This window comes from Rhipicephalus microplus, chromosome 1 (assembly GCF_043290135.1).
Source record: "Rhipicephalus microplus isolate Deutch F79 chromosome 1, USDA_Rmic, whole genome shotgun sequence".
Taxonomy (NCBI): Eukaryota; Metazoa; Arthropoda; class Arachnida; order Ixodida; family Ixodidae; genus Rhipicephalus; species Rhipicephalus microplus.
In genome coordinates, this window is record NC_134700.1 from 71575472 (window position 1) to 71602555 (window position 27084).

At 46.4% G+C, this 27084-nt stretch overlaps 1 protein-coding gene across 1 annotated transcript in view; it reads right to left on the reverse strand.

Moving 5' to 3' along the window:
• Positions 1–491: 491 nt before the first annotated feature.
• LOC142765396 (uncharacterized) overlaps positions 492–27084 on the reverse strand; it is a 60128-nt gene continuing 33535 nt past the window's right edge. Inside the window, exons 4-5 of the mRNA XM_075866295.1 lie at positions 4271–4462; positions 492–629 (exon numbers count right to left, since the gene is read on the reverse strand). Coding sequence (XP_075722410.1) covers positions 492–629; positions 4271–4462 — 330 coding nt within the window. The remainder of the gene's footprint in view (positions 630–4270; positions 4463–27084) is intronic.

Below are 27084 nucleotides of genomic sequence, written 5' to 3' on the forward strand. Positions count from 1 at the left end.
ATAATCATATAGTGGTTTTGGGACGTTAAACCCCACATATCAATCAATCAATACCTTTACAGCAGGCCTTTCAAGGTTGAGAATGACGACCATCCCTTGTATTGGCTAGCTAACTTGAAGAGCCTTCATGTTACTTCGCACGCTGGAGCTTCAGATTTCAAGACTTCGACGGGACCATCGCGTACAAGTCTTAAAGAAAACACTTTAACACTGACTGCTTGTCTCACGCTGCTGTCGAACCACCGCTGCCTGATGGCATGGCTGACAGCTTCGCAGAAACGATAACGGCCGATCACTTCCCCAAGCAGCAGCGAGCTGACCCGGAACTCAGAAGCCTGGGAGAATACCTCGAGGGCAACAGCATGACTGTTCCAAATGTTTTCAAAGAGGACTGCAGACGTTATTTTTTGGAAACGGACTTCTCTCAAAGAAAAACTTGTTACCCATTTGAGCTGACCACCTTCTTTCTCATGGTTCCTTCACCAGTGAGATCAAAAATACTTGAGGCCCAACATGACAACCCGATGGCTGGACACCTCGGTGGTTGCCGTACGCTCGCAAGAATACAGGAAAAATACTACTGACCACGATTTGCCATCATCCGGAACATCATCGTCGAGAACCTTGTCCTGCGTCACGGAGCTTCACAGAAGCTCATTACTGACAGAGGGACGGTCTTTACAGCGCACGTAACTCGGGTGATTCAGAGGTTTAGACAGACAAGTCACGGTCGGACCACCGCCTACCGTCAACAAACTGACGGCCTCACCAAACGGATTAATAAGACCATCGCTGATATACTGGCCATGTATGTCAATGTCGACCACACGTCATAGGATGCAATAGTTCCGTACGTGACCTTCACGTAAAACACTGCCGTGCAAGGAAAAACGTGAATGACGCCATACAAGTTGGTGTATGAATGAAGCCAAGCCACGACGCTCGACGTCATGTCACCTAACGTCAGCGACGAAAAAAAACATCGACGTGACTGCCTACCTCAAGCGCACCGAAGAAGCCCGACAACTCGCCCGCCTCTGTATGATGAACCAACAGATGACCAACAGCCACCATTAAATTCTTTGATGACGGTTCGTGAAATACCAGCACGGTGAACGCGTTTTGGTATGGACGCCGATAGGCCAATGTGAATAAAGTGAAAATTTCTGTGATGGTGTTTTGTACCATAAAGGGTAATTCGACGTCAATGTCCATTCCATTATGAGGTGGTCCCTGAAGGCATAACAAGCTCTCAACGATGCAGATCGTGACTTCAAGTAATACATCTCGCGCGCTTACGGCCATTTTATGCGCGTTAACGAACCGAAATATAGCATTTTTTCTTGTTGTTAGTGCTGTATTGTAATTTATTGCTTGTATTTCTAGCAATACGTTTGTACTTTAATCTTTTGTCAAACATCACGACGATACCTTTTTCAGAGGCGGGCAATGCCATGTTTCTGTGCTCAAGTTTTGTTATCACCCCGTTACACTATGTTCAGCGCAAACCACGCCTGTGGTACTCGAGAAGTATCAAGACTGTAATAGATCGTTTTGTTAAGATCACGCCGACATCGTGAACTATAGAGATTATTCTGGAACCTAGGCGGCTAGCAATAACGCTAGACTATTCGACCGTGCCGTGTATAAATGCCGACGTGCTTCACCGCTAGTCAACTCATCGATGGCCGACGCCCCGCTTGCTGCTATCAGTGCCAGTGTCTCGCTGTTCTCTGTCATTATTTTTAAGTGGCCACAAGTTCAGCACAAATAGCTCATTGTTCGACCTACAGCGGTATACATTAACCACGCTACAACCCTGTCACAATATACACAGAGTGAGTGATGATGAGTGGGGTGTTGCTTATGAGAGTTTTATATGTATGCCGGCAAGCCATACGTATGTCAATGCATGCATCTGTCAGTGTGCCTGTCCATCTGTCTGTGTTCACCTACGTCTAAGTGCTCTTGTGACCCCCTCTTACCTTGCGCTGCACCAAAATTTGCGTGGGAGGCTAAAATGGCTTCAAGGAAATTCACTGGTTATAACTGGAATAAAGAGACATTAAAGTCGCATACATCGTCAATCTCTTTTCGCCAGACGTGTGACACATACCTGCGGGCTGGTGTGTCACAGGTGTACGTGTATGTGCCACAATTTTGTGAAAGTTTACATTTACCCGGGACCGGCTAGAATAGATGCGGGCAATTTTGATGCCTGAGCGTTAAGAAAAAGCTTGCACCGATAGCGTTGACCAGAAGAATGCAAAAAAATGGTAGATTCCGCATAGTGTGAATCGAAGATGTGAGAAGCACTAATCAGGAAGGCTGAATTTTGGCAATAAAATCCACACAACGTTACCAGGCGGAAATGGATTATCCAAAACATGACTTCAATGTCATGGTTATCATGTTTTCTAAGAACATGACTACATGCCAATAGTGAGGCACGTAGCCATGTTTTTATATGATACGCATGTCATGACTATCACGTTTGCACCAGTCGTATACCTTCATCATCCATTCCCGTACTGTAATACCAAAATTGGCATATGTGAAGCGAGCAAAACGGCCGCGAGCGCACTGTGAGCGTAGCGTGTAGTTATGTTTCACGTGACAGGCATGCCATGATTATTATGTTTTCACCATTCAAAAAGCTTTGTCATTCATTCACGTCACGTAATACCAAATTTCATATATAACAAGGGAGCGCATCATGAGCTTAGCATGTGGTCATGTGCTTATTGACAGGAAGGTCATGATTATCACGCTTACACCATTCATATACCTTGATCGTCCGTTCACGTCTTGCTATACCAGATTTAGTGTATGCGAAGCTAGTGAAATGACCGCGAGCGCATCATGAGCTGGCATATAGTCATGTTCTTACAAGACACGCATGTCACGTTTATCATGTTGGCACCACTCATATACCTTCATCATCCGTTCATGCCACGTAATACCAACTTTTGTGAATGCGAAGCTAGCGAAACGACTGCCAGCGCAACATGAGCATGACATGTAGTCATATTTTTACATGACACGCATGTCACCAATTCCACGTGAGAGCTTGTCACTTATGCTCGCCACGCCCATGCAATCGTGTCATACCGTACCAGATTTACGAATTGTCATGTGAAAGAAGCCACCACAGGAGTACCAAGATCCTGACATGCAAATTCTGGCATTCATGACGTACATGTCATGATTTTTATGGTATGACTGATCAGCTACGCTCCTCATCAGTCATGCTATGCTATACCAATTTTGGTATAGATTCCGTTATCTAAACGACCAGGAGAGCTAATATCTGCGAGCAGCTAGATAGATAGATTGATATGGTCAAACTCACTGAAGTTTGCTAGGAAATGCTTTGCGTTTAAAATGAAATTGAGGCTCTCGGCAGGAATTGGAACCTAGCGTTTAGAATGGGAATCAATATAAACTACAGAGCCACGCCAGATCTCAGAACTGCGCTTCAAATAGACTCAAATGTGTACGTTAAACATCAATGTGACAGATGTGCTGACTATCCGATTTCATAAACATTACAAATATTCATCTTATGAGGGATAACGCCAAAAGTAGTTATTCTCTATTCGCTGAAGTTTGTTCATGTAACAGTATTCAGAACTGTCGTGCTCGCGAACACAAGCGCTACAATAACCTTACCGCTTCGGGTGCTGCTAATACCGTTGTTACTGTTGGCAGCATTAAGCAACAATATTAAGCAGGTTATATAACATATATGCGACCGTTAAACGTGTTTATATGTGTTCGTCTATTTAGCGTCACTCGGTGACGTTTCGCTCAATAATATATTACAACACTTTCGCCTTCCAGCATTCCACCTGCATGCTTCGCATATCATAGATTCCCAAGGTACGTGCGATCTACTCATTGTTCAGTTATAGCGGCTCACTGTATGTGAACCTCAAATAAATGTCGCCATCTTGCTTTCTACTGATGCTTAATGCGCCTAGTTATTTTTCAGAGCAAGAAGCCCGACGAGACCTAGACGACACTGTACCTAGAAAGGACCTATACATCAGAAATCGCCGATTTAAATTGAATTTGTAACCAGCCGCGTAAGAAACGGCATAGAATATCCACCTTTACTTCACCAAGTGCGTTAGTAAATTCACCTAATGAAAAGTAACAAAGTAGGATAAAAACGGTCTGTAAGCCCTTCGAGAAGACCCCATTGTAATGCTCAAGAAGGGATCGTCTCGAACGTGGTTCATAGAAACGTGCGCATGGGATAACTTACATATTTCAAGATGCCGATTGACCGTATCTTGCTGCACACGTATTCGTAGAAATCGTCGCATGGGTCGGCGTTGCGGTTAATCCAGGCACTCAGGTATCGGCCCATATAGATGCAGTCACGCGTGTCACATTCTTTGTGCGGGATTGGACTATTTGTATTATCTGTACTATCAGTGTCGTCACTGGAAGGAAACTGAAGATTCACAAAAGCAGGTATCAGACCCACAAAATCACACAATAATATTTTGTTAGAAATGCGAATGCACATTCAGGAATGCGTGTTCTGATTCTTGTACCCAATTCCTTAAGTCTCGCGTTTAAGTAAACAAAGTTGAAAACTAAAGTATCAGTAAAACAGAGGGTTAAATTACTCATGAAAACCATATAAAGGTAACAATAAATGTATAACGAGGGCGACTAAGTCCCTGTATTAGTCAATCGCAATCCGTCCAGTAAATGTAAATTAAATAACTGCAAAGCTCGCAAAGCAACAACAAGTCGCTTACCTTACGTTTGGTTTGTCGGAGATAAGTTTATTGAGTGGGCTAAAGTGAGAAGGTGTTCGCAGATTTGATAAAAATTGAAACTCAAATATTCAACCTTTCTTCCTTACTCAGAAAACATAGTGGTTTTGTTTTTTAAGCATTTATATGACTCGACTGCTTTGTGATTGGATGTATCGAAATGTACACAGTAATATAGGCCTTGCTGTATCACTAATACACTCTAAACAAATTAGCTGAATGGCAATTCAACTCAGATATTCTTGAAGCAGATTGTCAGCTTGCGTCGGGGCCAGATGGTATTTTGAGATTAGCTAGTGTTTCATAGAGTTCATGAGGTTTCTTCAGCTGGAGCAAGAAGCTGAAGGTTATAGCGTTGAACAGTTTTTTTTTCAGCAAAACAGAGAAAATTGCTGCTGGACCCAATTCCATGATTGAATAATTCTCACAAACAGCGTATTACTGCTTTGAGACATCTAAAAAGCGGACCACAGTCTAGTGGTGAAAAAATAGCAATATCGCCGGCAAAATTGAAATACTCACAAAGACAATCGCTTTACCTTCGATTTGATTGGTTGACATGTGGCGTCTAACGTCCCAAAACCACGATACGATTATGAGAGACACCGTAGTGAAGGGCTCCAGATAATTCGACCACCTGGGATTCCTTAACGCGCACCCAAATCTGAGCACACGGGCCTACAACATTCCCGCCTCCATCGAAAATGCAACCGCCGCAGCCAGGATTCGATCCCGTGATATGCGGGTCAGCAGCCGAGTACCTTAACTACTAGACCACCATGCTGGGGCATCATACCTTTGCAGAAGGCTAGAACTTGCTATATTCGTGGAATCACTCATCTAGATATTTGGATTCGTGCGTGTTAAGATCTAGCTTACGATCATAGAATAAGTTTCTTCGGTCTCTTCATGAAAATACCTTCAAGTCTTTAGTTTGTTTCGGCTGTTGGTACCTTCTAAATCAAAACATAGTTATTATTGCGAATTTTTAGAAATACGAACATAAGTACTGTTTTCAGACATCTGAGGGCTAAGGTGCAAACCACGTGGACCGCGGTACTTGCGCTAGCTGCTTGCCCTACACATGATTTTTTTTCCATTCCATATGTTCTTTACTTGCTTTAAAAAGTCACACGCAAGGCCGAAGCAATGAGTGCATTAGGAACAACTTGAAATCTAATGCTGAGAACGGCAAGCAGACATATATGTGCAGCACCCTGCTCACGCACAAATAACGCACGAAAACAACACACACAGGACGACAGCCAACTAACAACGTTTGCAGCTCGACAGGTAACCCACAAACGCCGCTATTAGATGTAATGCAGCAACAATAAAACCATTTGAGCTTGGCAACAGGACTGAATATCTTTGAAAAATTTTATTTTTTTCACTGACTTATTGCAAAAAAGCGTTCCCAGCGTGATGCCAATACGGTTGTTGGCGCTGGCACACGCTGAAAACACTGGCACGCAATGGTATTTATTGGCACTTCGCTGGGTGCACTGGGATAAATTTGTGTAGCACCGGTAGGGGCACTGACTTAATCAGTGTGATGCTGATGCACACTGGGATGCGCTGTAAGCGCTGGATTTTTTTTGTGTGTGGAAAGCACTGGTGCATACTGGAGCATGCACTGTTGCTACCAGCGCAGCGTGCACATATATGTAGCGTGTGCCGTGGTGTAATTTGGAGTCGTTGAATATATAACACTTGATTCGAAGGCTTGGATGGATGCTACCCTAACAGAACCCCAGCATACGCATTTCTTGCGGTTTACGTATTGCAGAAATTAATGCACGTTCTTCGCATGTCCCTGGGTACACCATATTTGCATCAGTCGTGTATTGCTTTGACGAATCCATGTTGCAGTGTTTATGAGCCTGGAGCTGGCTTCCACTCCTAACAGAACAGGAAATCGTTTACGCCGCCAAGTTGAAACGTAAATCAGCTTCCTTGATCGCTTCGCAAGGTTTCCCAGCAGAGGCGAGAGAAACAGCTGTCGTTAAATCCCGCCACACCGTAAACGAATGTTGGCCATGCTTATCCTATTACTTGCAACAAATAACAGTTAGAAATGTTCCGAAGCTCATACCCAGAAAATCCCACCATCGCAACTCACCGCGTGTAGAGCGATCATATACAGTGCCAGGCCCAGCGAGCCTTAGGCCTATCGTGTCTGTCGCGCCCGTGTACATGTTGCCGGTGCTTCTTGGTTTAATAAATGTACACACAATTTTAAAGTGTGAGAAAACAGTAAAGAATATTTTAGGAATATATCACCCTAAAATAAACTATTTTGCCTTGTGTCAATGTCTGCACACGGAGCGCGGACTATCGATACGTCGCGCTTCAAGCTACGCTGGCTGTCACCGAAAGCTGTCAGCCGCACAGACTGGTAATTCTCTGACTGATATGCAAGAACGTAAAATTTCCTGTTGGTAATTTGGTACGATTTTGTCAAATAACCGACTGGCATAAGTCTTCAGCGGTTTGCATTAGTATTTCTTTCGGCGGTTTTTTAATTGCTTTTATTCTCAACTTTCACAGACTGTCGCACCGCCCAGCGGAATTCAGGAGCGTCCTCTTAAGGACGATCAGTAGGCAGATGCTCCCAACGCTCCCTTGTTCGGCGGCGCTAGCCTCAGTGTTAACGCGCGTCTCTCATAATCATATGGTGGTTTTGGGACGTTCATCCCTACATATCAATCAACAGTGTTAACGTGTTAGCAAGAAACGAACGCAAACCACTTTTTGTGTTTCATGCATCAGTGAATATACCGGACTGTTTGTGACATGATAAGTCTGTTTCGTTCTTGCGAGACGCAAAGTTTTCATGAAAATGCATGGCAACTCATGCTTTCGATTATAGCCTGCAGAGTACACATATCAGCCACGTTGGATAGGTAAATGTTATCGTCGGACCTTTGCAGTTGAAACTCGCTTTGTTTTAAGTGCGTATAGCATTTGTGAGTGCTTTTGTAGTGCATGAATCTATTAACGTTCATTTTACGCGGAAAGTAGCACAGGCCCACGACTTGCGCTTCCAAACCTTGGCCTAGGCTGCGCCACTTGTTTTTTACGTTCGTTGATAGATGACAGCACACTGCAAGCAATTTCTTTTTTGCCCGGTATCGGAGTGAAATCATCTCCGCACCCTCAGATAAACTTGGTGAGTGACACCGTGCTGGTGTTGTGCGTGGTGAATGACGTGTCGTTGGTGCTATGGACATCGTTCGGAGGAGAGAATTCTTCAGATTACTTTCAGCAGTGATATTCGAAGAAACCGTCTTGATATCGAGAATCTTTCACTGGAAGTAGTTGGTTGTCAACGCGCTGAGAGTACAGCGACGATAAATGACCTGCTTCTAGCTCACGACCACCGAGTTGCACCTCACGTCCCATCGTGCGTTAATGCTTTTTTTTCGTTTGTGCGTCACTCTAGTTGATTGATATGTGGAGTTTAACGTCCGAAAACCACCATATGATTATGAGAGACGCCGTAGTGGAGGGCTCCGAAAATTTCGACCACTTGGGGTTCTTTAACGTGCGCCCGAATCTGAGCACACGGGCCTACAACATTTCCGCCTCCATCGGAAATGCAGCCGTCGCAGCCGGGATTCGATCCCGCGACCTGTGGGTCAGCAGCCGAGTACCTTAGCCACTAGACTACCGCGGCGGGGCGTGCGTCACTCTAGTTGTATTTCTTGTATATTATCCTTCAGTGAGCTCAAAGTAAAAGCACATATTTTCTTGTGCATTAAATGTAACCCTATTACAACGAATATTACATTGCGCCGCATGCCGCCAACATGCTCAAGCTCGATTAGCGAAGTGAAACGTCAACGCAATGAAATATGCAGTTACGACTACAGTCCACTTTAACTTCTCCTGCAGTTCACCGGTGCTGTTCGAAAGACGTTGTTGTTCGCCGAATTTAGACGTTGCGAAAAGCGCACACGTGCATTCATTCCAATATTCTTGTTTCGATCGCCCTGATGGAACCTACAGCATCCGATTGCAGCAAATTGCGCACTGTTAGAGTCTCATTATGACTGTGACACAAACGCTACCTAATGGGATGTTAGATGCGTGTATTCCGTTGAAGAAGCAGCTGTATGATGCTTACAGCGCGAGTAATGGTGACAGTATTATGTTCGCAAACAATCACTAGGCTGAACATTCGGTTTTGTGCATCCGCGACGGCGCGCTACTTGCTAGTGGCCCACTACTCGGGCAAATCACCAGACAGACTCGGCACAAGTTATCTAGGCGTTCTGTTCATTTTATACGGGAATTCCGGTTCGCGCAGTTTTCTGTAGCACACACAGGATTACGCAAAGTATCGTTGATGCACAGTTGGTGAGCTGACACCACCACCCTTCGCACTGCGCAAGTAATGAGGAGCGAACATTTAGCAGTTTCTGTCGTTTGCTAAATATTTTGGTCTGATTTACGTTCATTCCGTAATCAAGAGTTTATCCCGTGAAATCGACATGGGGCGGACGTCCATGCTTCTCATCAGTTCTTATGCGAGTTCACGGGTTGATCATTCTACCGCAGTCACCTTGTATTGCACGGTGCTTCACCTATAGGCCAAAGGTTTTGCTATTTGATATAACTGCAAATCTGTGCACTGGAACGCCTGCTGTATACTGGCAGCGGAGGCCAAACAAACAACTGTCGCTCGATATCGCCACCCCGGAAATGCATGTCGGGCAATGACAGACCTTTTACTTACTTCAGGTAGAGTTTACATCACATTTAGAAATGTTGCGAAGCTCAAGTACCGAAACATCAAGCATCGCTACTCAGCTGCGTCGAGAGCGGCCTTACCCAGTGCCCCGTCACAGCGAGCGTTGGGCGTATCGTGGCGGCCGCGTTGATTTACGTGCTACCGGCGCTTTTTTTTTGCTTTAGGTACCCGCAATTCTAAATTGTAAAAATGACGGTATTGTACAGTTGAGACATCCCTGAGCCTATAGCAGCAACTTTTACTTGTCCGGTGCCCGCACAAAGAAGGATGACAATCGATGTGTCATGCTTTCAGCATCGAAGGCTGTCACCGAAAGCTTCTAATCGGGCGCATGCAGTAGCCGGTAGTTCTCTGACTCGCATGTAAAAACACGCAATTTTGTGTTGGTAATTTGGTACACCATAGTGAGCTGACATACTGGCATGTTTTTTATGTGGACTGCACTCGTAATATTCAGAACGGATTTTTTTTTATTGCAGGTGTCGATATAACTGCAAATTTGTACACTGGCACGCCAGATGTATACTGCTATATTGGTGCTTGCGCGAGAAAAATACTTAATCAATCGTGTGCGTGCATATGTACTGAAGAAGTCATTATAAATTATCTGTACATGTTGACCAGTAGTAAGTCCGACAAGCGACTATTGAAGAAAAATGTCGCAGCTTTGCCACAAAGTTCAAGCAATGAACATGATAGTAACCAATTGGAAGTTACCGCGCAGAATGGCAAGCACAGCGATACGTGTCCCACATCGCTCACGCACAAATAACACAAGAAAACTACTCAAAGGTAAAGATGGACGCAAGTAACCATCTGAGTTGTTACTTCGCTAGGTCTGAAAAGCACACTCTTTTCGCAAACGGAGACTGTGCAACGATTTCAGTGACCTTTGTGCTCCCGGTAACTACAACAGGATTGTTCTGGTGAAAGCTTACGAACACCCTAGACATAAGATGCTCCCAACCGCGAGATAAGGGCGCGCACATGTGCGTTCAGGGCCTTCAAGACCACCCACTCCTCTCCGCGAAGCAAAGTACACTGTGAACAGAAATGAGCCTAGATGGGAGTAAATGAGCTTGTCCTTTAGCGCACGCACCGGTGGGAGTTTTATAAACACCGTCCGGTGAAAGTAAAAAAATTCCTCCACATCAGTAGGAGCTTTTTGCATGGTGCCAAGGGGGTTTTTATTTACATGCATCGGGGAAGAACGGAACGAACGGTATTTGGGCTAGTTGGTTAAACCATGGTAATAAAGGTTGCAGCGCAAGCACGAAGGTGCTAGAAGAAACGTGAAACAAAAGGCGAGGCAAGGAAAGCAAAGAGGACAACATCAGCGCTCGTGTTGTGCTCTTTGCTTTCCTTGCCTCGCCTTTTGTTTTACGTTCCTTTTAGCACCTTCGTGCTTGCGCTGCGACCCTTATTACCATCGGGGAACTTTTTCGGGTCAATATGGGAGTGATTTTTCTACATGAACCGGAAAAAAATTACGTCAGCAGCTGTTCCATGCGCAAGCGTAACTTTAGATGCATTGCTTTCAAAGCACACATCAATGATTACAGTACACACACATGCTCACAACGTTCACGCAAAGTTACAAAACTCACACTTACCACAGCCTGCCACCCGCACTGCACACCAACGATTCAGTCACCGGGTATATATAGGCACCACATTTTGACCACCCATGTAGCCCTGAAGGCACCCTTTATTTTGCTAATAATTAGGCAATAAACACGCACCGCATAGGTATAAAGTTGTGGTGGCCTGATGTAAGCACTTCAACACATATGCCTTTTATCAAAGCCTGCCTAATATTCAATTTTTTCAACTATAGCGAAAAAGTTAGATCAGTTGGCGCTCTGTAATATGGGCTGAATTTGCAGTAGCAGTACTGTTTGCGAATCCGTAAAATGCACTGAATCATACACAAGGTCCACGCGGCCTTGCATGAACACATTCACGAGGCACAATCAGCAGCTCCAGCGATGAACCGAGGTAGACAGCAGCTACCGCGTTCGACGACTAGGCCTCACTAACGAGTACGGCATGGTGATCCGATGAATGACAGCTGGCGATCCCAAAATGCTTGCTGGTGTGCAGTTTACGTCTCGTTATTTTTTCCATGCACAGAAGTAGGAGTCCGCTATCCACGCAGTTTAAGCTACAGAGCGATAGACTTAAAGGAACGGGATAGTTCTTAGTCGCTGTTCCTGTTGCTCGCATCATTGCATGGGCATGCATGCATGCCGTACACTGTTTCTGTGTGTCACCGCCTCGTTCAGCACTCGCCTTTGAGTTGGTCATTTGACAGCTGCGGTCGCAAGGCGCAGAAGACTGTTATTCATCCCAGTAGCTTTCTTTTTTTGTAAAACACATTCGTGGCCTCACCGGTAGTCGGTGCTAGCTAGCTCGTATAGCTCGCCACGGCGGCCGGTGCGCAGTGCGAGCGCAATACGATGCCGATTTGATACCGATGGCATAGCGAGACAATCTTACCGCTTAGATGTTGCAGCCGGTGAAATACCGATGACACCACGGAACACCTACACACTACCACTGGTGACTCTCCGAGAAGTTACCATTGGAGGAGACGGGGCAAGCAGGTCGCCGGCGCCACTCTCACACTGGTTGCCGGCCAGCCTGCCGTGGTCGTGCGAAGCCTACTTTGAACCGCTTCAAATTTTTACGGTGCAATCGCTGACTATCGCAATCTGCCTCGTTCAGCGCTCGCCTTGTAGTTATTCATTTGACAGCTGCGGTCGCAAGGCGCAAAAGGCTGTTATTCATCTCCGCAACTTTATTTTTGTGTGTGTGAAACACATTCTTTGCCTCGCCGGTGGTCAGTGCTAGCTCGCAGCGCTTGCCACGGCGGCCGGCGCGCAGTGCGAGTTCGATACGATGCCGGCTTCATACCGACGGAATAGCGAGGCCTTCTTACCACTCAGATATTGCAGCCGGTGAAATACCGGTGACTCTTTGAGAATCTACCATCGGTGGAGACGGGGCGAGTGCGTCGCCGGCGCTACTTTCACACCAGTTGGGACTCGCTTGCTGGACTCCGTGCCGAACGGTTGTGCCCTCGCGATCTCCGGCGTCAGCGTAGCTCTGGCTGACTGGGTTCGCCCTACGTCACGTCCTGACGCCGACGACCTTCGACGATAGTGTAGCTCTGACCGACTGGACTTGCTCTACGCCATCTATTGACGCCGACAAGAGCTCTCGCAAGTGGTGCCCCGTACTCAGACTCCTGTGACCGTGTTTCCATCTTTCCTATCTCTCCTATCCCCTCAGTTTGTTGTCGCTCCTTCTGGCTTTCCACCTCACGTCTCTTCCTGTTTTCTGCACCTTTACTCCTACCCCTTTTATCACTCCTGACCCCCATCCCTTGTGAGCTACTGTTGAGGTGTCACTCACTGAAGCAGACAGTTACAGGGCTCACTTTTCTCTTCCTTTCTATCTTAAGAATCACCTTCTCACACCAGTTGCCCGCCAGCCTGCCGTCGTCGAGCAAAGCCTACTTCGGACTACTTCGAAGTTTTACGCTGAAACTTCAGGAGCAATCGCTGACGATCGTAACAGCTTACTTTTGCTACCAATAAAGTTTCTTCCAAATTTTTTGTAACTCGGCCCTTTGAAGCGCAGCATTCGCAGCGTTTCGTTGATGATTTGAAGCGATGTACTGCGTGGTTCAACGGTGCGAAATATATTGAAATGTTCACAGTACACACTAATCGGTTGTTGCAACTCTTCGCTGCACTTGTAAGTTCATTGCCTGTCGACAAATGCTGACACGGTAAGCTACACAAAGCACTGGTGTTTCACACCGACGTGCAAACTTAGGCCCTTACATGTACACAAACACACACACCCACATGCACGTCACGCCCAAAAAGGTTTTTTAACAATCCCATAGGGAGTTTTTAGCTACGTGGCCTGAAACTCCCTGGGGAGTTTAACAAGGTTATGTCGTTCATAAACTGTTATTAAGCAGGGGGCGTTTTACGACGACATGTGCCAAGTTCAGTCCCTACCAGGGAGTAAGTAATTAGGGCAGGGGAGCTTTGTGCGCTCACGGGCTGGAGAGACTCCCATCTCGGCTAACTTTTGCTTACAGCTTATACGCGTACGTGTTGGAGAAGAAGGCGTGCGCCACCACGCGCTTCTGCACGCCCATTGCACGAACTTGCTCCTTATGATGAAAACACGATAATTCCCCTCCGAGATGCTCATCTTCAGCGTTAAGTGGCAGACAGCTTTCGTTTGCACGCTCAACGACGTCCTTCTCGGTGGCTGAGCGGCTAACGCCTCGCACTCACAACGCAGGGGTTCGAAATTCGATGCCAGGCGCTGGATTCTTTTTTTCTGTTTTATTCTTGCCTTTGATTGACTGATATGTGGGGTTTCTCGTCCCAAAATCACCACGGCAATTTCGACCACCTGGGGCTCTTTCACGTTCATCGAAATCTGAGCACACGGACCAACAACAATTCCGCCTCCATCAGAACTGCAGCCACCGCTTCTTGCTTTTTCATAAATATATATGCGTGTTGCGACAGCGTTCAATTGAGGAAAGACCTCGCAAAACCAACGGGCAGAGCCAGTACACAGACGATGACGATGATGATGACCCAGAGTGGCAATGAGGACAAAGAGACAAGCGGATGATGGTGATTGTGATCATGCAGGGATGAGGACGATGTAAGTAACAAATGCCCAGTAACATATACGGTGAGCGACACCGACACCAGCGGCAAAATATAGCCGAGAGTGTCCATATAATTGCTATCGCAATAAAACAAAACATCGGCAGCAACAGCGGGCAATCTGTGGCTGCTCCTCCAGTCAATTAGAAATTTTTCTAAGTTAAGATTTGGATTATTTTGAAGACTTTGCGCTATTGCAAATATTCGCACGTCATCGGCTGTTCTGAAGCCATTCGTCCCTATGCAATCAAGAAGCGATTTTTATTTACAAAGAAATATCGCGTCAATCTTTACTGCGCACCTTGTAAACATGAAGCCGAACGGCGTGTTCTTTAGAAAAATAGTCATTTTACAATCTGCGCAACATGTTTTAGCGAGGCGTAATAGGTGGAGTACTCGGTTGGAAATCAAAAGATGGCGAGTTCGAATCCTGTCAGTGGACGTTTTATTTTTTTAATTTCTAATACGAATGCGCGTTATATCGCTTCTTTCACTGATACAATAATTTATTTATGGCAATTGGGTATCCCGATTTTCACCCTGAGCAGCCATTTTGCGCACAGTGTACCTAGCGCCAGCGAGTCGCAAGATGCTCCATCGTTCCAGTACCAGCGCGATACATAGCCCATAGTCAGACATGGCGTGGGTACTACCCAATGGTGCTGGGTTTTTCAATAGCGTGCTATCGTTGCTTTATGATATACAGATCGTTCTAAAATGGGAACAATGGATGTAAGCTTATGTAGCAAGCATAGCTTACTCTATCCTCTTGGGTCAAAAACAAGGCGTGTTTCTCCACGCGTGACTTATTTTTTCACGTGGTAGGGAGTTGAAACATTGATGTAGAGTGAGATGCCACACATCTCGCAGTTCATTCGTGTGTGTTTGGTGCATTGGTGCTACCTTCTCTGCTTCATCTAGGGCACCAAGTGGTGACTGGGGCTTTCCTTTCTATAGAAAACAAGAGCACCTGAAGGACCCATAGAGTTAATTTACAGACTCTGAAAAGCTATAACCACAAGAGCGGTGACAACCTGGAACACTGTCATTGTTGCCATCAGAGTACTCTAAAGAATTGTTAAATATAAACGTTTGAAACACTGAAATTCTTGCAATACAAACTGTAAACAAGCCTGCTCACGTATATAAAATAAACTAAAATAGTCTAAAATTGATATAAATTGCTTTTCAAAAAGGCGCAATGGCCATTTATCCAAGTCATTGAGCGCAAAGAGAAGTGTTTGCAAGTTTCTTCAGGAGATGGCGCCCCCTTTCTTGTAACGTTGAGAGCGTGGCGATGCGGCGTGCGGCCGATTGCGCCGACTAGCTTGCACGCCGGGTGAGTCGCCGTCTGTGCTTTCTGTTCCAATGCACCAAAACTCGACTTCATGTGACAGTCTCTTAGTGCGATGTAACAGAGATCCACGAAAAAGAGAAAATGCCATTTTTTCGCAGCAGGCAGTGGTGACTGTGAGTGAACGTCACCCGAAATCTGAGTATCATTCAATCATGGCGGTGCCCGAGCGCTTATGCGGTTTAATGCATGGGCTATATGGGGAGCTTTTTCCCTAGAGTCTGCATCATAATTAACTCGATGGAAGGGCCAGTCTGTTCTCGCGTGTCAAGCTTCTTTGTCAGCAGACTTTGGATGGTCTCACTCGTGAACTGAAGCTGGTCAAGTAGTGGTTCAATGCATACTTCTGTGTACGACCTCAAGGCTGCAACACGCAGTGTTACAAGAAGGCTGGTCAGCAATGACCGATGCCACTTTTTCCATGTAGACAACGACGCTGGCCGTTAATGGACCTATCAAGCAAATCGACACAACACATGTGCTTGTTGTATTGCATTTGTCTTCCTTGGAGCACTGAAACTCGCTTTCGATTTTTGCGCCTTTAGAGACTGACTGTGTTGGTCGAGTGAATGCCGTCCTAGTTCGTGCCAACGCAAACACACTTGTTGTCATTCCATTTCACAGCAAGCACGTCACCATCACACATAAAATCGCAAGATTCCCTGCTCTGAGTGGCTAGTTTCTTCGAATCCGGAATAGGTCATTTCTTCAACCGAACCTTCCTTATGGTTCTAGTGGCTCTGAGTTCGCGTTCTTTAAGCTTTGGCAGTAGGGCATGTGATGTGAGAAATTGTCCATAAAAGCTACGAGGTCTGTCAGCACATCAACACACTTTAGAGCGTTCAAAACAACGTTTGTTCCAAATGGTCCATCTGTGCTATCGCCGTCATTTTTGCTACATTCGATGTGAATGTGGAAAGGGTACCTTCATTAAGAGCAAAGGACCCATTGCTTGTATCCAAAGAATATTGCATTTCCTCTTATAAACTTCTTGTAGCTCTGCCTGCCAAAATACGGCGCCCTTTGCTCGTTCACACTCAGATACTTTGAAAAAGATTTTTAACTCCTGAAGGGAGCTATTAAGAAGCCTAAGTAGAGACCTCATCTTTTCCGTTTCGTCCCCCTTCTCAAGGTTTTGACTGTCACATGCTTCGATGTATTTTTTTATCAACCGGAACTTTGCGCGACACATTGTATTTGCACCAAAAAACAATGAGGTCATCAGCTTTCGACCAAACGAGGTGAGAGCGTGGAAGCTTGTGGTGACCACTCAAGAATAGAATGGTGACAAATTGAAGTATATAATGTTTGAGTATGCTGACTGTGTGATCGTTCTGTTGCTGGGTGTAAAGCTTAAATTCTTTGGTTATGAGACCTATGATTTTTTTGTTTAGTACGAGGCAAAGAGATGAAAGGGCTCCTTATCGACAAGCTCCTAATGGGTCACTTGAAGTGACTGTAACTCACTCCATACTTTTTTGCCCGAATACAGTGTAGCACGTTTTGAGGCACGAGAATATCTAGACTTTTTTTTGTCTCAGGGGCGCTTTTTCCTCCAGAGCTGCTTCACATTCGTCCGCATCAGTCGTGGGGACTTCAATCTCGCCGGCAACATCATTCGGCAGAGTGTCGACAATGGCGATATCACTGTCGCTCTCTTCATCCGTAAGAATGTCGTCCGCACTTGGTCAAGGGAGGAGCACAACATCGGTTACCTCTGCAAAATCGTCAGCCAGAACCATTTCCGCGGCTTCCTCCAGCGTAAGAAACTTTTATCGCTGCATCTGGGTGAAGAACGATGCGTTCAAACTAACATAGGCATAACTGAGGAGCGGCCGCTTCCACCACCCTACTATACGCCAATGTTCCCAAATGGGAACATTCACACATTTGTCGCCATATTTCTATTATGCAGATAAGAAGCTACTCTATTCATTGTTCCCTAATACTATAGACATTGAAAAAGATGCTAGAGTGTACAAGTGCGGCCATATAGTTCAAAAACTCACATTTATTTGCAGACGCGCTTCGTGTGCCGAAACACCGTGTTTGCAACAAAAGTTAGTTGATTTTGTCACCACATAACATAAAAATACAAAAAGTCAACTTTTTGCACCCAAAGAAAACTTTGGGCATTTTGAAACGTGTTGTGATCAAATATTAGCTGTTTTGTTGCAAACTTTAGTATATATGGTTCCAGAAAATAACCACGTGTGGCATTCCCATTTGAAACAATGACGCTATATAAACAAAAAAAAACAACGCACCAAGCGTAATTACCGGTACGGGTGAGCGCAAACGAACAAGTATCACAGTTGTTACTTCGCTGTGTATGAAAAACGCACTCTCTTCTCCGAGCCCACGAAGTGACCGCTGTTGGCTCGGCAAGTCGAGTGCAATCGTACCAGAGCATAACACGGAGGAAGGAAAGTTGAGAAGAAGCCTATGCAATGCGAGCTGCAGAGCAAAAAGTGTGGCAGAAATCACGTGCTTTACAGAGGAGTTGTGGAAACTTAGGGCACCCCAGCGCCTGTTGCACATCAAAGATGATGCAATGTGTCAGAAGGCTGCAGTGAGAGTTGGTCTTCACGGTTGCGAGTTCACTTTTTATTGCTTGAGGTCCAAAACGGTCATTCGCGAAGCTCGTCACCACTTCACCAAAAATGATAGGCGCCGCAGCTTCGCTGTTTTTCTTCGGCACTGTGGTTATCCTACAGCACCTCCACCCCTCCAACCGCTCCAAGAACTTTTTTTCACTTCCTGGATTCGTGCAGGAAAATTCGCCACTGTTTACGTTCTTTTAAATACATGTATTCATGTAGATCCCCCTTTTGTAATTACCGACAGGGCCTTTGTTGTAATAAAATGAATTAATAACTTGTGACTGCAGCCCGCTCAGTAGCTGAGGGGAGTTTCGAGACACATCTCTTAGGGAGTCTATATATATATAAATATATATATATAAATATATATATATATATATATATGTATATATATATATATATATATATATATATATATATATATATATATATTCTCAAACGAATTACGAATTTCGACTCGTTCAAGGCCCATTGGCGTGGAACCTACAATGTTTCCCGGTATGGTCGTTCCGAAGCAACTTTCACTCCGTGACGTTTGATGCGGGCACACGCTACCCCGCAGGTACGAAGAGGTGCTCTCCGCACTGGCGCGGAAGACACACCAAGCATGAGCGAGTGCGGAAACGCAAGCGATGTTTTGGCCGCATCACCAAGTTATCGGAAAGACGATGTAAGCGCAATGCTATTTTTACAGTCAGCATAAACTTTCAGCTACGCGGCACGGCCCCCAAGATTGTCTGCGTAATTTTTTCAAGGCTTTATTGGGGATACGTGTGCCTTCACGATTAGATTATAGATGACGTTGGCGCTAAGGTTCTTTTAAGAGAAAAGCTCCTTATGCCGTGGGTCGTGCGTCCATGATGTAGGTAGTAGTAGTAGTAGTATTCGTCGTGGTAGCAGTAGGCAGCCACCTCTCGTTCAGTCCTTGGAATATCTGCTGGATGGCGGTACTTCTGTATGATGAATATTTGATATGTAATGGCAGAGAGACCGAGACAGCATTCTCGCTGTGGGTCAGCTGTTCTGTTTTTGACTTCGTTCTTCTCCAAGTTGGCGCTCGCCTCGCTAGCGCCAGCACAGCAGCGCCAGTCTTGCTTCCTTACACTGGGCCACGCTGCGACATCGCCACTGGAGGCCGGTATTGGCTCTTACGGATCGGTCGGTCACGGCCATACAGCGACATTGCCCGATAATCTGTTAAGGATGCCTGTGGTGGTCAGCTTTGGCTGTTGAGTGGCAGGTGGTCTTCCAACGCTGCAGCTTGGCAGGGATATCTTGCAAGGATATCTCCGGAGGGCGGCATTGACTATGCCGTGGTGGTCAGACTTAGGCATGTGGCGACTTGTCTGGCCGAGTTGCCGAACATTCAGTAGGGCGACACTGGCTGCACCGGTGTGGCCTGAATGCCCGCTTACGCTTGTCCTATTTATAGGCAATAATTTTCTGCTGAACCGTCGGCAACACAGACGGCTTGTGAAAAATAAGAAGGCGTCCGCTGAACGATTTGGAGCGTCTCCGCAATAGTGTGCCTGTCTTCAAATTGTCATTTAAGGAGTTTGAAAGTGTGGAGGTTTCGTTTCCTTTGGGGTCTTCACTGAGGCTCAAGAGGTGGACGTGCGCACACTCGGCCAACGACTGTAGTGCGCGTGACATCCAGAGCCCCGACAAGAAACGGCTTATCTTTTGGCCTTGTCTGACTGGTCTACATTACGCTCAGTAAGAGTGGCCTGTACAGAAGCAGTTGGTTCGTTCACGTGTTCAAAGGGTGATGAGCGTGAGAGCAGCCTCTCCGACTGATATTTGTAGCAAACGCTCTAAGTGACTGGTGGTATAGCGGTGGCATCACACAACGACGCACACTCTGATATCTGCATTGGTGCAAAGAATTTGAGGTGAGTTTCGCCAGCAGGCAATTTGACGAAGTTTTCTGTCGAGGAGTCGTAGGGCCCAGTTGGTAAGCTGCGATTTATGGTGTGGAACTGACCGTAACCACTAGGAGAGATGCACGCCGGGATGATGCCGAAAGGAGTGATGTTGGCTTTATCTGCTTGCGAAGCATCGATAGCTTCGGGCAAGGTTGATTGATTTGTTGGGTTTAACGTCCCAAAACCACCATTTGATTATGAGAGACGCCGTAGTGGAGGGCTCCGGGAATTTTGACCACCTGGGGTTCTTTAACGTGCACCCAAATCTGAGTACACGGGCCTACAACATTTCCGCCTCCATCGGAAATGCAGCCGCCGCAGCCGGGAATCGAACCCGTGACCTGCGGGTCAGCAGCCGAGTACCTTAGCCACTAGACCACCGCGGCGGGGCGTTCGGGCAAGGTGCGGTGACCGGATTTTGTCAAAGCAGGCCTGCCTTCCATAGATGTGTAATCAACAGCCATGAACTTATTGAGCGAAGCACTCGCACACTCGGCCAACGACTGACGTGCCGTTGGTGCATGTGCCTCCATCTGCTCACGGAGGTTTATATCGTTGCTGGACATCCGTGATTCGGGTCTCACCACTGAGTAGTGGGAGGCCGAGCCTATGCTCAGAGTCATAAAGTGGAGTTTTATGCTGTCGCCATCAATTACAAGCTCAACGTTATCAGGCAGAAGGTAGTCAGCTTCCCAAATCATGTCTGCGTGCAAGTCATCGAACACTGGAACGGTGGCAAGAAACGTGCTTTTGGCTTAGGTGTGTATCTGCAACCCGACCGTGCCAACAGGCAACGCGTTCCCGCCGAGGCCACGCAGGGGTGCCTCTGACCAAGGCTGAAAGACAAATGAGCATATCGGCGATGCAGAGCAGAGCGCGGGGCTCCCGTCTGCACCACAGCCATGAACTCACCGATTCCGTCAAAGCGGACCTGCCCCATCGAAAGAGGTCGCGTTCGGTTTCTTTTGGCTCGATGACGTACAGGGGTGGTACTACGTCGTCGGACTCGTGACGGAAAGTCGGCGGGAGGTCATTTTTCTCCACTTTGAGGGGAAGCCGAGCGCAGTGCTCATATGACGGCAGGATTCCCAACTGCCTGTGGGTGAGTTGCTGTCTGTAGCTGCGGGCTCGAGGCAGTGGCTCCGAGACTCGTGTTCGGTGTTCGTGTGATTGAGCACACATGTGCTCTGCATTCGGCCGATAACAGTGATAAACCTGGTGCCCCATTCCACTCAGGACTGGTGTTTCATGCCCACGTACTTGTTCCATGCCTCGGTATTACCCCAAGGACGACTGCTGGCGACATACGATTTGTGACTGCCATGCCAGGCATGACAAGAACTGAGCGCATTGATAGTCGCCACCTATGAATTGGCATCAGCCTGGAAGCCCTAAAAGTCTGGTACTTTCAAAAGAGCGGTCCATGGTAAGGCGGATGGCCACACCCCGGAGCTCACCGAAGCTAAATGGTCGAGCTGTTGAGACAGTTGCGTGAGGGCATGCCAGAACTAGGCACCGCTGTCGGTTGAAATACCGGATGGACAGTGGGCAGTGTTCATGCAGTACGTGATCCGCCCAGTGTTCGCAGCAGCATGTATGGCTAAGGACGTGTGGATGACGCCCTTTGTTGTGAACTGGTCCCAGTAAAGTGGACAGGGGCCACGGTGAGGCCTTGACGCCGTCCCCGGACGGTGTTGGCAGTAGCGGCAGGTGAACAGCTGCCGAGGAGGCCTGCAAGCCGTCCTTAGGTGGCGCTTACAGCGGCTGCGCGTTGGCGGGTGTCCTGGACGACAAAGCCGGGACGTTAGACTTCTCCTTCGTCGACTGCGCCATTTTAATGGAAGAAAGACAGAGAGAGCACCCTTGCTATTGGCCGGCTGTTCTATTTCCGACTTTCTTCTTCTCCACTTCGCGCCCGCCTCGCAGGCGCCAGCGCAGCAGCGCCGATCTTGCTTATTTACAAATGAGAACATGCGAGATGGTGGTGCTTAGAGTTTCCGAAAGATGGATGAGTGGACGGACGGGCAGACAGACAGATGGTCGCATGGACTGATGTTTGAACGGATGGACGGAAGGAAGCAAGAACGAACGGATGGACGGACGAATGCGTGGACAGACAGGTGGACGCTTCCTCCATTCATCATCTTTCAGTCTGTGAATATGCTGTAAGTTTTTTAACGTTGCGACGCAGCGCTACTCTCGCACATTGCTTACACGTTCGCGCCTCTTGCATCAGACATCTTATGAAAGGTTGTCCAGGTCCGAAAAAAAGGCGAAGATTGTCTTAAAGTTGAATCGCAACGTCAACATGAGTAACTGTTCAGGTGACAATTGTGCGGGCATGACTGTAAATCTCCCCTATATTTTCCCCAACACCTCTTCCATAACGGAATATAACATAAGACCGTTGTTTTTAAATTTCGTGCCCTTGATCTATCACATCCAATCAATTTTAGATGCGAAGCAGATCAAGGTCAAGGTCAATCTCGTTTGCGGCGTGACACCCTGTAGTGCACAAGGGCATCCACTTTACCATCTCTACTCTCCTACGTTCCACCCATGTCGACTAGCAATGCTGACGTAGGCAGCTATACACAGACAGCACTGCGTCTTCCTCTTTTCGTGATGGAGGGACGCCGGGCGCATTCAAACCAGCATGCAACAAAGCAACGCAGCAAGGATCGCGCTCGCGAGTATAGGGTAGGCAAATCGGCACCTAACGCGGCATTGCCGGCGTGACGCGACAAACGAACGCCGGCGCACACGCGTGCCGGGTCGGGTCACGTTCAAGTGTATTGGCGCCTTGAGTGTGACAAGTACTCACAATCTTAGATGACGCGCATCTCATGATTATTATGTTTACACCAGTCGCATACCTTCTCAAAGTGGACGATTGGGCCAGTTGGGGATACAACCGCGTAGCACTCTTAAATCACGCATACCTTCGTCATCCATTCACGTGACATAATCCCAAATTTGGCGAAAGCGAGGCTATCGAAATGACCGCAAGCGCACAATGCGTGTGGCATGTACTCATATTGTTACATAATCCGCATGTCATAATTACTATGTTTGGGCGTGTCATTTACTTATATAGTTCGTTCGCGTCACGTTAAACCAAATTTGGTACATGTGAAATAAGCGAAACAGCCGTGAGAGAAAATTGAGCATAGCATCTAGTCAAGTCGTTACATGACACGTATCTCAAAATTATCATATTTTCCGCAGTCACATACATTCGTCATTTATTCACGTCCCATTATACCTAACTTTGTATATGCGCAGCTAGCGAAACGACCGGTAGCACATCATGAGCGTAGCATGTAGTCTTGTTCTTACATGACACGCACGTGATGATTCTCAAGTTTCCATCAGTCACATACCTTTTTCATCCATTGGCGTCCCATATTACCAAATTTGGTATAAATGAAGCTAGTGAAACAGCCGCAAGCGCATGAGCATGGAATAGAGTCATGTCGTTGCATGACAGGGTATCGTGAATTTCATAATAGGGTATTTTGTTTGTGTTCACCATGCAGTCTTGTCATACCATACCTTTTTTGCAACATGCCACAAAAACGAAAGCACCGCAAGAACAGCGAGACCACTAAATGTGAATCATGGCATTCATGACATACATGTCATGATATTTGTGTTATAAATAATTACATATGCTCACCATACAGTCATGTTATGGCATACTAAGTTTGGTATCGATACCATAATCGAAACGGCTCGGAGAGGTAAAAGTCGTAAGCGGCGAGATAGATAGATAGATAGATAGATAGATAGATAGATAGATAGATAGATAGATAGATAGATAGATAGATAGATAGATAGATAGATAGATAGATAGATAGATAGATAGATAGATAGATAGATAGATAGATAGATAGATAGATAGATAGATAGATAGATAGATAGATAGATAGATAGATAGATACGCTCAACGTTGCCGAAGTTCGCTAAAATGCTTTCAATTTAAAACCATGATAAAAATTGGAACAGCAAAAGTTACCGATTGGCAATCCTTTCGCTACGAAACTACAAGCGCTACATTGTAAGACATCTAAAAGTGTACGAAAGACATTTTAGCCACAACAGCAAAGCATACGAAAACGATCCAGTTTACATACGACACCCCTGCCGTGGACCTTCACTTACTCCACCTCTGGGAAGCCCGCCGAGGACTCGTCGAGGACTGGGAAGCCCGCCGAGGATAAAAAAAACACTGTGGACCCACTAGACAGAATGTTCAGTACCTTATACATATTACCCAGGGACAAAAGGAGAAGCAATAAATGAAGCCAAGAAGAGGTTTCTCAGGTCATATCGCAATAGACAGGTGCACCAAAAATTCAATTATTACACAGGTCACCGCAATCATGAACTCGACTGCCTTTTCACTACTGTAGAAATTTTCGTGGTCTTCAGCAGCCTTACTCGCAATACTGCTCCAGGCAAGGACCAAATCAACCACAAGATTCTTCGTAACCTAGACAGCCAAACAATTGATTTTATTTTTGACTTTATCAATACATGTTGGTAAGACGCGAGAGTTCCACCGTAGTGGAAACATGCTGAAGTAACTAACTCTCACTCCACGCACGGGAAAGCTTTTTGAGCATATGGTTCTTAATCACCTCACACCACACCTCGGAGGAAACGAATACATTACAAACACTATGTGTGGTTTTAGGTGCAATCTTTCTGCCCAAAACATCTTTCTTCAACCAAAAAAAGTAGTCTACCAAATATAAACTTGTAGCAATTGAGCTATTCTCGCACTTGATTTAAAAGGGGCTTTCGACAATGTCTACCATGAAAACATCCTTCATCATCCAAACGTTTACAACTGTGTCTGTATCACTATGTTCCAAATTTCCTCGCCGAAAGGACTGCGACGGTGGGAATGGCAAGTCTCAGCTAAAAACAATTCACGCTGCCGTCAAAAGGGACACCACAAAACTTTGTTATATCACCATTGCCCTTGAACGTAGCCATTAGCTTACTGCCTAAACAACTAAAACGAGTAAATGGCATCAAGCACGCACCTTATGCCAATGACCTCACAATCTTGACCACAGGTGGATCTACCGGCACCCTAGAGTATGAGCTGCAAGGAGCGAAGCACGTCACTGAAAAATACCTTGCGACATGTGGTCTCTCGTTTGCACCAGAGAAGTCTGAACTCCTGGTTTTACGGAAACGCACGCGCGGCCACCCACCGCCAGAAATCCCGGATCCTGAAGTGACTTTTGGAGGAATCGGTATTCCCAAAGTCTCTATGCTATCCCTTTTTTTGGCCTTTTTATTCAAAAACAGAGAACCGGTGAAGCAGAGCTAGAAAATCAACAACGAGCAATACAATTAGTAACGCATCTATTCAAGTGAGGTGTCAAAAATGCCATAGACTCAAAGAGGAGGACTGCATAGCTATGATTCAAGCGTTAATTACAAGCACAATCACATACGTGACTCCTTCTGTGGACATGAAGAAGGGTCAGCATAACGAGATGAATATTTTCATCCGCAAAATGTATAAATATGCCTTAGGCCTTTCACCCATCACGTGTACGACAAAGCTTCTCAAGATGGGAGTCCATTATACCTGATAAGAGAAAATTGAAGCCCCAAAGGTGAACCAGCTAGAAAGACTGATACTCACAAAAACGGGACAAGCACTATAAAGAACCTTGGCAACGCAGCCGAAAAAGGAGCCCACCTTCCCCGGTATATTCCCCATGAAATCAAGCACAAAATATTTGTGTGCCCAATACCAAAGATAATACACCCGGAACATGACAAAGGAAGAAGAAATACATGAGAGCAGTTGTTGCAGGAGCGGCTAGGGAGCTACAGCTACAACGAGAGCATTTTAAACACCGATACCGAGGAACAGAAAACGAGGTAGCCTGCGTGGTAAATGAAAATGGTACAGAGCCCGCTGCCGCTTCGACATATGCCAATAATGCAAGCACCGCGGAGGAAGTGGGCATTGCATTAGCAATAAGTTTAAGCTCTTCGTCGGTAATGGTCGCGACAGTCTCACAAAAAGTGTGTCGCAAGTTTCAAAAGGGATCAATTGGCAAATCAGCCATTCAAGTCTCCCTGAAGTGCCACTTCAAAGCCGCAACTATTCTCTGAACATAGGGGCACGAATCCCTTGCCGGGAACCGAGCGGCGCATGCCGCAGCTCGACAGCATATACGGCGGGCTTCTCCGCAGCGGTACTCGGACTCCAGAAACGAAGAGAAGCCAATGCCTACTCTAACGTAAATGCAAGGTAAACAGCGGTAGCGGTGTCGGTACCGAAGCAGCAAGAGCAGGCCGAGTATACGGGCAGCGTCGCAGCAGCAACCAGGCAGTCTCAGCTCGGGCCTTGCGCCAACGTGTCGACGTCGCTGCAGTAGTGGGCATTCCTCTTCACTACACTACAAAATACTCCGACATAGTTGCGCTCTACTGGAAGCAACGACGCTAATATCTACCTGCTAAGAAACGGCTGAGTAACGAATGAGCGGTCACCTGGAGAAGGCTACAGACAGGCACCTATCCGCACGGTACACTACTACACGCAATGTATGCCGGCAACTACAGCAGAAACTGTCACTATTGCCAGGACTCTGCAAACACACTGTACCACATGGTATGGGGTTGTCAAAACAACCCGAGTGTCCCACCGATTGACGAACACAGCGTTCAAGAAAATCCAGAGCACCAAATGGAGGCGTTGCTGGCGTCCGTGAACCCTGAGGACCAATTTTGTTTGAAACAAAAATGTAATTTTTGATGTGCACAAGCAACATTGGCGATGCATATGGGCGAAAGGCGCACATATTTGCTGCTGTAGGCTTTCTTGTAGTCTGTTTGTGTGCTACTTTTCTCGTAGTCTGCTGCAAACCAGACGGCAGCAAGTATATAAGCACAATCGGACAAATTCAAGC